We start from the raw sequence: 13178 nt of genomic DNA, 5'->3' as shown, positions 1-13178 counted from the left end.
CCAGCGATCGTACATCCATTCTTTTGTTTATGGATTGTAATTCCACCGGCAGGCATTTAGAGCTGATTAATAGCGGACAATCGCTAGCTGGTTTCGAGCGTGTACTGGTGAAATTCGAAGGTTAGATGGAAAAAACTGCGATGAGAAACAAACTGGGAGGCTGTGCAGCAGCCGCCGGGACCACTGGCTTCCGGCCAGAGTTTTCCCTCGTTCGATGTCTCGCCGCCAGGTAGCGACGCCTACGGACTATTTAAAGGAATTTCGGCGAGGTACGTCGCTTCGTTTCGTTGAGCAGCGCAGGCGTTGCCCTTTGAATGTTTGTTTGTTTTCGCCCTCGACACCCTTCATGTAAAGAAGAAAGCAGAAGAATCAAAGGAAACCGCGCGTTCTCACGATACGATGTTCAGGGAGGAGTAGCGAATCAGTAATCGGGATCGTCGTCGTATCAGCGCAAGAGAGAGGCCTTGCAAAGTTCGCCGCAGTGTGATATATCCGTCGCCTTCTATTTAGTTTACTTTATTCTCTTTTGTCGGTATTTTTCTATATCGGTCGGTTGTACAACACGAGAGCAACGCGCGGCCGATCGTAGAATCGCAAAGTGCGACCGGGACCCAGCCGCACCGGTGCCGGTTTCGTTCAAGAAATCCATTCGGTGAGGAAACGACAAGCGGAACAAGTACTAGAGGAAGAAGCATTGGTAAGTTTGCTTGCCGCGTGAGCACAACCAACTGGTGAACACAGGAGACACTCCCCCGAGACACTCATAGTGTTTTTGTGACGACGATAGATGTACACAGTGTGATGCGAAAAAAAAAAAAATCGATGAGAACGGTAAAAGAGGAGACGACGATCAAAGACGAGCTCAGTGTTGTGTGACCGATAAAGCTAAGCCGAGAAAAGCCGTGAACCGTTTTATTGTGGATCTTTCAATGATGGATAGCTATAGCGAGAGATCGCCATACTTCGTCAATGTCTAAATGCATCTCGAAAAGGACTTCATGTGTGTTTGATCGGTTCTTGATACGTTTCGATCGGTGTAAAGTGACAAAAGTCGAAAGGCTCTTCGACTTTGGATTTGGAAATTCAAGGAAATTTTGTTTCAGCAAAGTCGATTCCGAAATTGTGAAAAATTTGATGGATTTGTTCCAGGAATATCACGTTATGTTTGAAGATTAGGATCGTATAGAGAATTTGATAAGTTAGTACATATGCATACTCGTAGATAACATCGTACAAGAGGAATGAATTTAGGAACGTTTTCTGTGCGCGTGAAAGTATCAGAAATGCCGAAAAGCTGTTCATCCGTCATGTTTTACGCTCGATTTCACGTTGTCGAAACGTGAAATTTAGTGATATATATTAAATTGATGTCTAGCGAATGTTGGTTACTTGAAAGTGTATCAACTAGCTTAAGTAGCCAGCCAAACCAACGTAGTCTATGTTACTTCATCGGACGTGCCGATGTGAGGCTCACGTTACATACAAACACGACCTCTACTTGTTTGCCAACAAACGTACTACATTTCCTATCTTTATAGTCCGTCCATCGTGTTGCATCTTATCTTCAAATAGAAACTGTTCCGCCACGCCGCCAACCATTCCGAATATTATATCATCGTTGGTATATTGCCTAACGCTGTTATATACCATTAACATTTTAGCTCATTTTAGTTAGAAATAATTCCTTTTCTTTGCTTCGTTACAAACATGAATCTATCTCTTAAATAAGCATCAGAGTCAGAACCAGTATAACAATTAATTCTTAATAATAACGATTGAGAAACAGTTAGGTCAGTCGTTTCTTAGAGTTGAACTTATTTTAGCAAATCATTTAAAAAATAGTGGTTAGAATATCAACGAAAACTCATCAGAAAATCATACATGGTTGGCAATCGATTGAAGAAAGAAAAAGAGGAGAAAGGAAAGTATAATAGGAATAGGATTTGGTAAAGAGACAGGGGTAGCTGATGAGACGGAGATGAACGCAATGACGAAAGATGGGAGGGGTAGAGAAATAAGAGTGGCTGCTGGCCATCTCTGCCAAAATAATTAGGAAGTCGTCGTCATAGACGTGCTAAAATGGTCCGCAGGGGCACGCGCGATTTGGCCGACTAGTCGCGTCCCGGGCGTTCGAGCGAGCTGGTCGTCCGGACGGTGTTTCGGACCGGTTCCCAAGTGTTCCGCAGTCCCAATCGACCAGCCTGAATCGTCTGTTTGTTCCTGCCCGTTCATTTTGGCGCGCGATTTTCTCTTAAATTTCCAATCTGATTATGATCGATACTCGTTCAGATTTCTTATTATCACGGGACGAGTCAACGCATTAACGTCGAAGGGGTTAGTCGACAGGATTTTTCGAATATTTGAATTACAGATTTTTTTTTTTTTAGTGAAAGAAAGTAGAGAGAGAAAGAGAGAGAGATTCGATGTTTTGTGATTTCTTTTTTTTTTTTTTCCTTTTATAATATGATGACACGGGCTTTTGGTTGTGGAACTTGTTCGGGTAAATAGGATTACAAATCGGGTTCCGGAGATTGTGAAGTTGTCACTGGCCGATTCCAACGACCGTAACCCTGTTCAAGCCACCCGGCTTAGCTGCTGCTCTTCCATTCACGCTTAAGTTTAGCACTAACCTTGGCTTCGGCGTTTGTTACACTGGTTGTGTGTGACCTTTGTACTCTGTCCGAATTTTAAATTGCCGCTGACTTTGAACGTGTGACCATCCAATGAATGTCGTCGATGCAAGTTTCGTCTATGTTTCATACTAATGTGTCGTTTTAATACTCACGAAGAAACAAAATTATTTTTCAAATTTGTTTCGTTTTGCCTCTTCATTTTTCTTGGTATTTAAATATGCATACGTGTTGTGGAGTAAAAAATGAGAAATGAAATTATAGAACTCGAAATTTTATTCTATCGTCGAGTTGAGGTTCGTACAAGTACCTTTCCTGTTTTTATTTTTAACATTTATTTGGATAATTAATAGTAAAATGATACCAGTGGTAATTGTAGTACTTGTCCTTTGTTGTGCAAGTTTGCTGGTGTACGATATTTAAAATGATTTAGTATGCTGGATTTACTTTAACGATTAACGTTACCTGATGAATTATAATTATCGTAAGAATGAAGATATATAAAATCAATTTTAGGCACACACGTGGATATTGCAAACTGTACTTATATATTACATAATGTTATTTCACTTGTTAAAAAGAACAGAACGAGCAAATCTTCAATATCAACGAAAAGTTGATTTTCCACTTATTAAATCGGTTAAATAAACGAGGAATATTTATATATAAAAAAAGAATCTACATCTTCGAGTCATCGGGCCTTTGTTACGTAATGAGTTTCAAAAATTTCATACAATCTGCAAACTCCCGGTTGCTTAGTTATATAACGAAACCACTTGAGCAATTGTTCGCTGTCGATTCGTTTACACGCTTCGTTTGATCGTTCAGATTTTCAATTGACGGGCAACATTTTGCCGCGAATCATCGGTCGCGAAATTGCCGAAATGAAATTATAAGAGCAATATAAGGTTATATAACGACAATACACAGCGATGTCCTTTGAATGTCTTAAAATACGCGCCAAGGAAATAGACTAGCAGAAGACTGAAAATAGCTGAGTGCGTCATACTTGACGAACGCTGTCCAGCCAATGGCGTCGCTCCACATGCTCAGTTCGTTCGACTCGCACGCATTTTCATACTGTGTGATGCGCCGCGCTGCGACGCGATTTTCGGGAAACTCGTTAGCGAACGAACGAATTATCTTCGTAAAAACGTCGCAGCCTCGAAAGTACAGGGACATCCATATCGCGTAATCGTAACGCGTAAAGGAATCGTCAGTTCGTCGAATATACACGAGTAAGTTGGAATTACAGACGGCGCGCGGGCAACTACGTTGCAACTTGTTAATGGCGCATTCCACGAGGTGGCGCACGTGTGCAATGATTTGCCGTTCGCCGTGTCAGTCTTACGGAAGAGGAGGTTTGCTTAGCATTTAGAGGAAATATACCGTTGAGAAAATGACGTGCGTCTTAAGTTTCTGTGCTCGCGTGTCGTGATACGTCGTCGACCGGCCGTAGAACTTTTCATTTCAGTGTCTCACAACTTTGTTCGTGCCAGTTCGTTTCGTTTCTTTTTTTTCCTCTTGTTCGTCTTTCTCTCTTTTCCTTTCCTCCCCCATCTCTCGTTCTCTCTTTTCTCTCTCTTTCTCTCACTGTGTGCTTGAGTGCATCTTAAGGACCTGTAGCTAACCTAAATATTCGACAGCCGTAACGTAATTTCTCTGTGACACGTCGCCGAAACAAATACTTCGTACTGATCCCCGGTGAGTTTACTTCTGTTACTAACCTCCGTGTGTCTCGTGCCGAATGATCAGGGGAAATCACGGCGCGTACACCTTGGAATGTTGCGTTCCACGATGGATTTAACCTGAAGAGGTTTGGCTCGCAGTTGGCGACCACGCGGTGATTTTTCCTCGTTATTGTCGAAGCTCCGCTTTCTTGGAACTTTCTTGGAACTTGGAAATTGTGAATTTTCGCGGAATTATGGAATATTCCTAAGTATTCTTATCCAGAGGATTATTCTCCTCCTTGGTTATGTTTCAATGTTTTTTGAAACGGTTGGAGTTAAAGCACCTAAAAATATTCGTCTTCGTTGTTTGTACGTTTCTTTAGTAATCTCAGTTTTATATATTGTGTATCATTTGTAGTTAATATCCATTGTATGAATAACAGTTTATTTGTGAATGTTATGAGGATGATGAATATTCATCGAAATAAACAAGTAATTGCAATAAGTAAGTAAACTGTAATTGTCTGCTTGAATTACAGAAGACTGCAGTGTGAATGAACGTGGACAGCCACTGAACAGATAAGATTAGTGAAGTACTAATACAGAGGTAACCATGGAGGACGGCCATTGCAAAACAGTGGACGAGGTGTTAAATTACTTTAATGTTGATCCTGACAAAGGATTATCTCTTGATCAAGTCAAGAGGAATCAGGAGAAATATGGTCTGAACGGTAAGTAACTTTTTTACTCTTATACGCCGTCTCACACTCCAATATGATAGAATGGTTTTTGCTCTTAGTAGTCATAAACTTTACGTACATTACAAATGTTGATGTTAAGTTTCTAGGATGATGACCTAAATAAGGATTAAATACTGTTTATTGTTCAAATGTAATAGATTTAGAAAATGGTGACATGATGTTCTATTTGTAGTAATCAACTTACAAATGAAAACGAATTATGATAAAAGATAAAGAAAATTAGAGATCGTACTTTTGTCACGTGTAGAGAATTCAAGAAACAAAAACTCGAACACACGCAGTCAGAATATTGCGAACGTATTTGCTTGACTTTTTGCTCGAGCAACGCGGTAATAGTCAACTTTATCGACTAGACGTTAGCATTGGTCTGTGCCTAACGCGCGAGCTTATCCCCACTATATGGACTCCATCGCCAGTTCTCTGGTACACGTGTTCAAATGTTTCGAATGGCTCGCATCGGTAAAATGCCCTGAATCATTCCGTTGTTTCTGAACGCTATTATTCCACTTTTATGAGGGTGCCTTTCATCCGATGTAATGCAATTATTGTTCGAATAATTCTGATGTTACTGAAAGGACTGTAGATATTTCTTTATGTTATTTTATACAATAGCTAGAAATATTACACGTGCACGCGGCAAATATATTTTAAAGAAATTTTTTTACAGAGTAACATATTCGTAGAATATTGAAACTAATATTCTGAAAATTCTAAATTACTTGTACTTTGAAATATATTTGAACGTTCAGTTTAAAAATCGTTTTATTTAAATTCTAGTCTCATGCATATTCATGAGTTATTGAAGTAACGATCATTCTGCTGATAATATATACAAATAAAAAAAGGATACTGCTATCGAACGATAGCAACGGAATTAAGCCTTCGATAAAAACTCGATAAGCTACTTATGACAATCGTTGCCCGATCAAACTATATCTTCTACGTGAAATTCCAGTTTCGATATTGTCTGTTCAGTTAAACAAAATATTCTTTCTTTCATTTTCTTTCTCTGTTTTTATTTATTTAGTTAACAGTCGATGTTAAAATGTGGTAGGAAACGAGAAAAACCAAGCAAGGTTGTTCGTAGCTCGATGTTGCATTTGAAAATAATAATAGGTCGTGGATTGTCAATAGTGGCCTTGAATCATTAGTATCGTGGCATTCATGGACGACCAGTCGGAAGATATGCGTTGCACCTTTTCTGAAGCAGCCTGGGATACCTGCGGATTGACGCAAAATCGATTCGAGACGCATTTAACGAACGATCACGCGCAATTTAATGCGGTTTTCTCATTGAAAGTGCTCGCCGATGGATTATGATATTTATCGAAAGAAAGCGCGACTTACTTTGCTAACATTTCTTTCATCTATCCTCTATTTAAATCTGAAGAATCGCTGGTATATTTGAAAGTTTTGATTAATTTATCGTTACTAGAATTATTCTTCGTACACGTGTTCCATCAATTCTCTGTTTGAAATTTTCTTTTCTGAATCGAATAGATTACGCGGGTTCTCTCGTACTAGTTTTTTTTATTTTTTAACCTTCCTGAATCAACGTTTCTGTATTGCAATTATAGGAATGCGAGTTATTCTACTTCAAGAAATTGAGTTATTTCGTGTTTTTCATTCTTTTAATTTTTTTTCTAATTTAACTTCGTAATTGAATTTAGTTTCAATTTACCGTGGACTTGGTTTTTAAGAAAATTTTTATTTAACAAAGATGTTTTTCCCAAGTAGTTAATTTGCAAAGATAGACTGGGGAAAATTCCCTTATATTATTATAATATTTTTAATATTTTCTGTTCACTTTTGATACGTATTACATCCTGGATATATTACTTCAGCATCACGTTCAACGAAACAGAATATTCAACGACGCAACACTGCCAGTCATTATTGAATGCACACGAGTGTCCTTAATCCACCAGTCAGGATTCTCTGCGAATAATCGTTGAAGAGGTTTGCAACAACGTGACACATACACCTGTTGTCTTTGTCGCGAGTACTTTCCAATTCGATATCGGAACCAGTTGACGTGCCATCGAATCGATTCTACGATTCATACGAGTCCCAACGATCAGCGAAAAATATTTGAAACGATGCTCGCGGGACACGGGAAAAGGATTTGTTAATATTCGACGAATTCTTTTCTATTTTGGTTATCGATAGCGCCGTGCCGAATTAACCAAGCCGAGCAGTCGCACGTGGTAGCCGTCGTTTATTTTCCCAGAACGCTTGTTTAGTTGGCTAAACATCGAATGCCAGATACATATTCTTCTCGCGCTCCTCGAACAACGCTGATAAATAATCGCGGTGATTTACGCGATCTAAAAACGATCTCGATTCTACGAGAGCTCGATAAAACGCAGATAATGGTTTGCATTTGAGGTGCATCGTTGGCTTCGAGAGACTGTCACGGACTATCATTTTTGCCATCGTCGCGTTGGCGAAAGTAAACTCTCGAAGCAAATGGCGTGAAATGGTTGAAAGTCGTAGTGATATTTGTCAAGATTTTCAGAATTCGAGTTTAGTCACTTCCGTCCATAAATACTAGAGCGTTGTCATATATAAGGAAATAGAATTTTGTGTTTATACGTAAGACGATGATCCAGGGAATTTTCAAAAGTTATAGTGGAGAAATTTTGTGCATTAATAGGCGATTTAACGGTACATATTGTATAAAAAAAAATATATATATATGTAGAATATTCGAAGTACAGCGTAACGTTTAATACGTAAAATGATTTTCGAACGAAGTTTTTAATTCTTTTTTAATTATGTCCCCAAAAATATGAAATTGTATTTAATTGCATCTGTAATCTGTTAGTCACGAACTGCATTTAAAATTATAATCATTTAGAATCTTCATAAAAAATTAATAATACGGACATTAGAATTGAAAGTAATAGTCACGAAACGTGGATATGAAAACGAGAATTTTATTATAACATTGTATAAAGTTTTAGAATTTTCATCTATTTGAATTTTAGATTCAAAAGGGTTTTTAACATTATTTAACAAATTTTTACAATTGCAAAACTTAACAAATTTATTAATATATTTTATAAATATTAATAATTACAATTTATTATTTAATTTACGTTTTTTGTAAATATCCTAATATGTACTCATTTCAAATTTTACAAGTATCATCCTTCTAATTTCATAGTTAATGTCCAGCTGTATATTCTGGCATACTATATCACGATTTGAAAAAATATAATTTCCTTATGATAATAGATATAATTACCTTATGTAAACAAGAAGTATGAATTAACTGAAATCACTATAATTTTCGATTATAGCTAGTGAGACATTTGCTTAGTCATCAATGACATCTATTTGAAAAGTCAGCGATTATTGTATTACCAGTCGTCGATTTGTGATGGTCATTGATTCTTAGCGACGTATTTCTCGATTTACATTTTGCGAGTCAGAATAGTGTTCTGGTTTCGCGATCGTCATGCCTTTTATTGATTCAAGGTGCAAACTTTTGATTATATGATCCTGATTACATGACATATCGAGAAATCCGTTTATTTTTTATTGCGTTTCGTTGGCTTTGGTACTAATCGAGAGTTCTTTGAAGTTATCATATTATTCACAACGATGGAATTTTTGATCGAGTTTCGAAGAATTCGTGGAAGAATGGCAGAAGATTTTAAATATTTGATTCTGGAAGCATTGCATAGTCTGCTCGTAAGAGTAAAAATAATCTAAAAAATACAAAATCTGTACTTTTCGATTTGAATTTTATTAACAAAGTTGTGTATTTAATCGCTGAATTTGCGTTATTCCTCGATTTACATTGTTATACTTGGACAGGAAATCTCCTTTCATAGTTTCAAAGATCATGACAATGTTCACATGACAAGGTTCATTTTTAATTATTCTTCGTCGATTATCAAAGGATTATACATCTTTACTGGCATATAAAAGATTGCCCTATTTTTTATCTTTATACAGGATATCCCAAATTTAGATTGTTAGCTTAGTTTTACGAGTAAACAAGAAGAAAAAATGTTATATAAATTTCATCAGCAAACATTTTGTTACAGAATTATGAACAAATATTGCGTGTATAAAAGAGATAGTAATACATTTCTTTTTTATCATTTTTATTTATGGAGCACTTCAAATTCGATTAAATAACTAGTTATGAAATAAAGATCATACTTTTATAAAAGGAATATATGTAGGTAATTGTCAATTTAATATAGGAAAAATAACGTAAATAATAAAAAAAGAATTATATGTAAGAATTGTCATTATGTTAAATGAACGAAGAAATAACAATGAATACAGAATTTTTAATCAAATTTTTAAAGTGATTCGACTGAGCGTTTAGTGTTAAAGTAAAATTGTCAAAAACTTCGTAATGTTATTACTTATTCATCGTAACCAAGCTTGTATCACAGCATAAGAACATTTCAGAGTGAGGAATTAAAAATACTAGGAACTAATTATTTTTTATTGAACTAATTGTTTTTATTGTACACAAAATTGTTAGCACCTGATAAAACACATATTTAATTTCTCTGACAAAATAATGCAATTAATTTTTATACTCTGGAAAATGTGTCGCGGCTTACATATTTCATGTACAATATTTTTTTTTGTAACAAAAGTATTTGGTGTCGAATTTTGTATAACATTTTTGTTTTCTTTTTGCCTGCAGATTAAGCATTTGCAGTTAAAGGACACTCTGTATATGAAGTAACACTGGAATGATTTGCCAGTTTTTCATTTCAATCGAATATAAATATCTTTCCCCTTTAAAAGAAATTATTTTTTGATGATTACATTTGCAATGTTTAGGAAGTATCTTCGAATTTGCATAATCTCATTTCAATATAAACTTTCAATATAAACTTTCAATATTTGAGTGTTTAGTATGTACGAGAATATGGTACAGATAATTTGGAATGGTTAAAACATAATTAATTTATTTATTAGAAATTCAAATAACATTTTTTGTTGTATTGAATAATGTTGTAATGTAATATTGAAAAATGTTTAAAAATGAATATATACACTTTGTTATGAAACACTAAATTTTTAAATATTTAATAGTTTCAAGTGCTCAAACGATCGAGTGAAACCCATTTTGTGGTTTGTTTTTCCAAAGTATAACTAAAATTTCTGTGATCTAACAAAAAGAAACTATAAATTCAAAATAATCTTTAAATTTACGGTTTCATAAATTCACGATTTACAAGGAAAAACCACGAAATCTTAGACAAGAGAAACGGTCTCGAAATATCGTCTTTCGTCCACGAAAATAAAATATAGAGAGCAACTGGATCTATTTCTCTTAGAGCTCTGGTCATCTACCAGACCACGGTTTCTATAATCGTTGAACGACGGCATTTTAATTCGTTCATCGTCCAAGAAGCATTACTAACCGGCACATTAATCGAATAGACAAGGCTACACACGGTTACGTTGCTTGCACAACGATCTTTGATAGTTGGAAAGAACATAGTGCGTCTGGGAACGTTAAACGCTAAAATTGGATCTTGAGCCGGGGTTGTATTTGAATTCTGGGATTAATTCCATCCTATTAGCCGAAACTCTTTCGTGGCTGATCTCATTTCTATCGAATGCCACCGTTCGTTATTTATATCAATTATGAAGTGTAGAACCAACGATATGTTACTTAACACTGAAATAACCAAATCTGTCAGTACGACGGATTGCAAATTTTTTTTTTACCAATTGCTTGAAACAGGCCTAAGGTCGAATTTCTTTTCCTCCAAGGGCCACGTGAGTTCAGCACTTCAAGAGTAGCTCTTCCTCTTCTTTTTTTCTGAATCCTAACCAGAATCCTCCCAGCATGTGCAAATTCTATTACGTATATTTGGCTTAATTTTTTAACTTTGTCACTTTATGTAGAAAAAGTACTTTTTTTTATAATCTCTTTTCATACATGTGTTGATGGCGATTCATTTCTATAATCCATAATTCAACTTTCTATAATTTACGAGTGGACTTGGATCTCAACAATTAATTATTATTACATGTTCTTATATTACCTTATCATATTTTATTTAATAAAGTCAATGCGGAAGTATTTTTATTTTTGGTTATAAAAAGCTGGTAATGGTGGGGTTTATGCAGGGTCTGAAAGAGAAAGAAACAAAATAAAGATACGAGTCACGGGGGTTGCAGCCGCCAATTCGGCAGGCTTGGCTTAAAAGATACGATTATTTTTATCAAAATTAATAGAAAATAAAAGGAAACAGCTGGATAATTTTGTTCAAAATAAAAGAAATGATATCCTGATATTAGAAATTAAAATTTTAAGGTTATTAAAAATGAAAGTATAGAGCTAGAGTTCAACGTGTTAATTGATTTCTCTTTAGACAGAAATATAATTGTATAAATTTACTTATTTTAATTATTGTTGATTATTTATTATTATCATATTTTGGTACGGTTGTTCTAATGTTAAGATACATTTGCAATATAAAATACAAGTCAAACGAATCTTTGACAGTTAATAGATATTGATAAAAAGAGCAGCTAATATTATTATTAGTATTATCTATAGATGTTTGTGCAAATTTATATTTTTATAAAAGCAATTACAAAAGTAAGACTTAAACGGACATTTATATCATTTATTATATTATGTATAATTATAATTATGTATAATATTGTACTTTGGATATTTAATATGTGTCTGTGGTTTAATTATAACAATTAGGTGACTGAAGACTCTGTAGAGCGGTTACAAGTATCCATTCATTATTGAAATGATTGAAACATATGTTTTCAATCACATTGAAAAGTTTTATATAGATTTTGCAAAGTATCAGCTGTTTGGTAAAAATGAATGTGAAATTTAAAAATTATCAATAAAAAAACATTTGCCAATTACAATTGACGAAACATTAGAATGTTAGCCTTTTAATGAAATTGCACTAAATGTCCAATTATTTACGATGCTGTATGTTCCTGACATTGTGATTCGTTATTTTTATTCGAATATAGTATTATTTATATGTAAATTATAATAATTATTTTTATTTATTTGAAAACAAGAATTCACTAAGTTTTCTTATAACTTACAATGTCTCATTTATAATCTTATAATTTATAATATATTATGTATTGTTGCACTATATAAATTATTAGACATAAACAAATACAATGAATATTTAATTTCTAAATATATATAAAATTTCTTTTTACAAAAATATATATTTAACTCACTCTATTTTCGAGATTACTATATTTTTAAATTAAATTAATTAATTCCGATGAAATAGGTACAAATTTACTTCAAAATTCATTTATGTCACACTAGATTACAAATAATTTTATTACTTTTTAATCTTTACTTCAATCGTCGTATTTTTATAAAATTACGTATGTATCATTATTTGTGTACATAAGTGGATTTGTTCTAATAGTTGAATTTCGACTGTACAAAAACAACGGGACCAACGAGATTAAACAGACGACTGATTCGTTAAAAATCTATCTTCGACAGTCAGAATTGATAATAGCATACTTCTTAATACAAATACAGAGCATACGTCAATTAAAAGTATCTTCTTGAAGCCTTATTACGATCAATTATGAAAATTCGATAAACGATATCATAACTGGGGTTAATACACCGCGTTACGTTTCAACATTATCGACTATTGTCTTTTGATTCGCTGTTTCGCTTGTTTAATTACGCCAGCCCAATTTTACGCGACCGATAAGCTATCTAATCTCTGCTCACGATGTTTCAATCCCCAACTTGTCACTATTTTCCACTCTTCCTTCGATGATCCAGTCGTAGCTCTCGTGAAGACGAGACGTGACTCATCTTCTCGCCTTTTGTTTTCATTCAGAACACAAAAGTACATACCTCACACAGGCTGGAAGAATTATTTTTCTTCTTACAATAGATTCTGTCGTTCTGACGGTTCTATCTGGGATCTTTTCATTTTTCAAGATACGTCGAAATGTTTACCGTGAAGTTTTTAAGTAAAATTGTTAAGTAAAATTCTAAACCTATTAGAATTGGATATTTATGTGGAATTATATTTTTATGAATATAATTAAATAAATGGAATCTAAATCAGAAATTTATTGCAGTCGTCAAATTTTGTATTATT

At 34.4% G+C, this 13178-nt stretch overlaps 1 protein-coding gene across 4 annotated transcripts in view; it reads left to right on the top strand.

Moving 5' to 3' along the window:
* The first annotated feature begins 263 nt into the window (after positions 1 to 263).
* Positions 264 to 13178, top strand: part of LOC122527532 (calcium-transporting ATPase sarcoplasmic/endoplasmic reticulum type-like) — a 58986-nt gene continuing 46071 nt past the window's right edge. The window contains exons 1-2 of one of the 4 annotated variants that reach the window (XM_043651801.1): positions 264 to 697; positions 4840 to 5031. In XM_043651801.1, the coding sequence (XP_043507736.1) occupies positions 4914 to 5031 (118 nt within the window). In that variant the 5' untranslated portion in view covers positions 264 to 697; positions 4840 to 4913. Of the gene's footprint in view, positions 698 to 2112; positions 2335 to 3747; positions 3869 to 4247; positions 4335 to 4839; positions 5032 to 13178 lie in introns of those variants that run through there. The other 3 variants (XM_043651802.1, XM_043651803.1, XM_043651800.1) reach the window with 3 other exon arrangements.

This window comes from Frieseomelitta varia, unplaced genomic scaffold (assembly GCF_011392965.1).
Source record: "Frieseomelitta varia isolate USP_RPSP 00005682 unplaced genomic scaffold, Fvar_1.2 scaffold_224, whole genome shotgun sequence".
NCBI classification, from domain to species: Eukaryota; Metazoa; Arthropoda; class Insecta; order Hymenoptera; family Apidae; genus Frieseomelitta; species Frieseomelitta varia.
The sequence above is the reverse complement of the archived record's forward strand: the minus strand, read 5'-3'. Positions and strand labels throughout refer to the sequence as shown.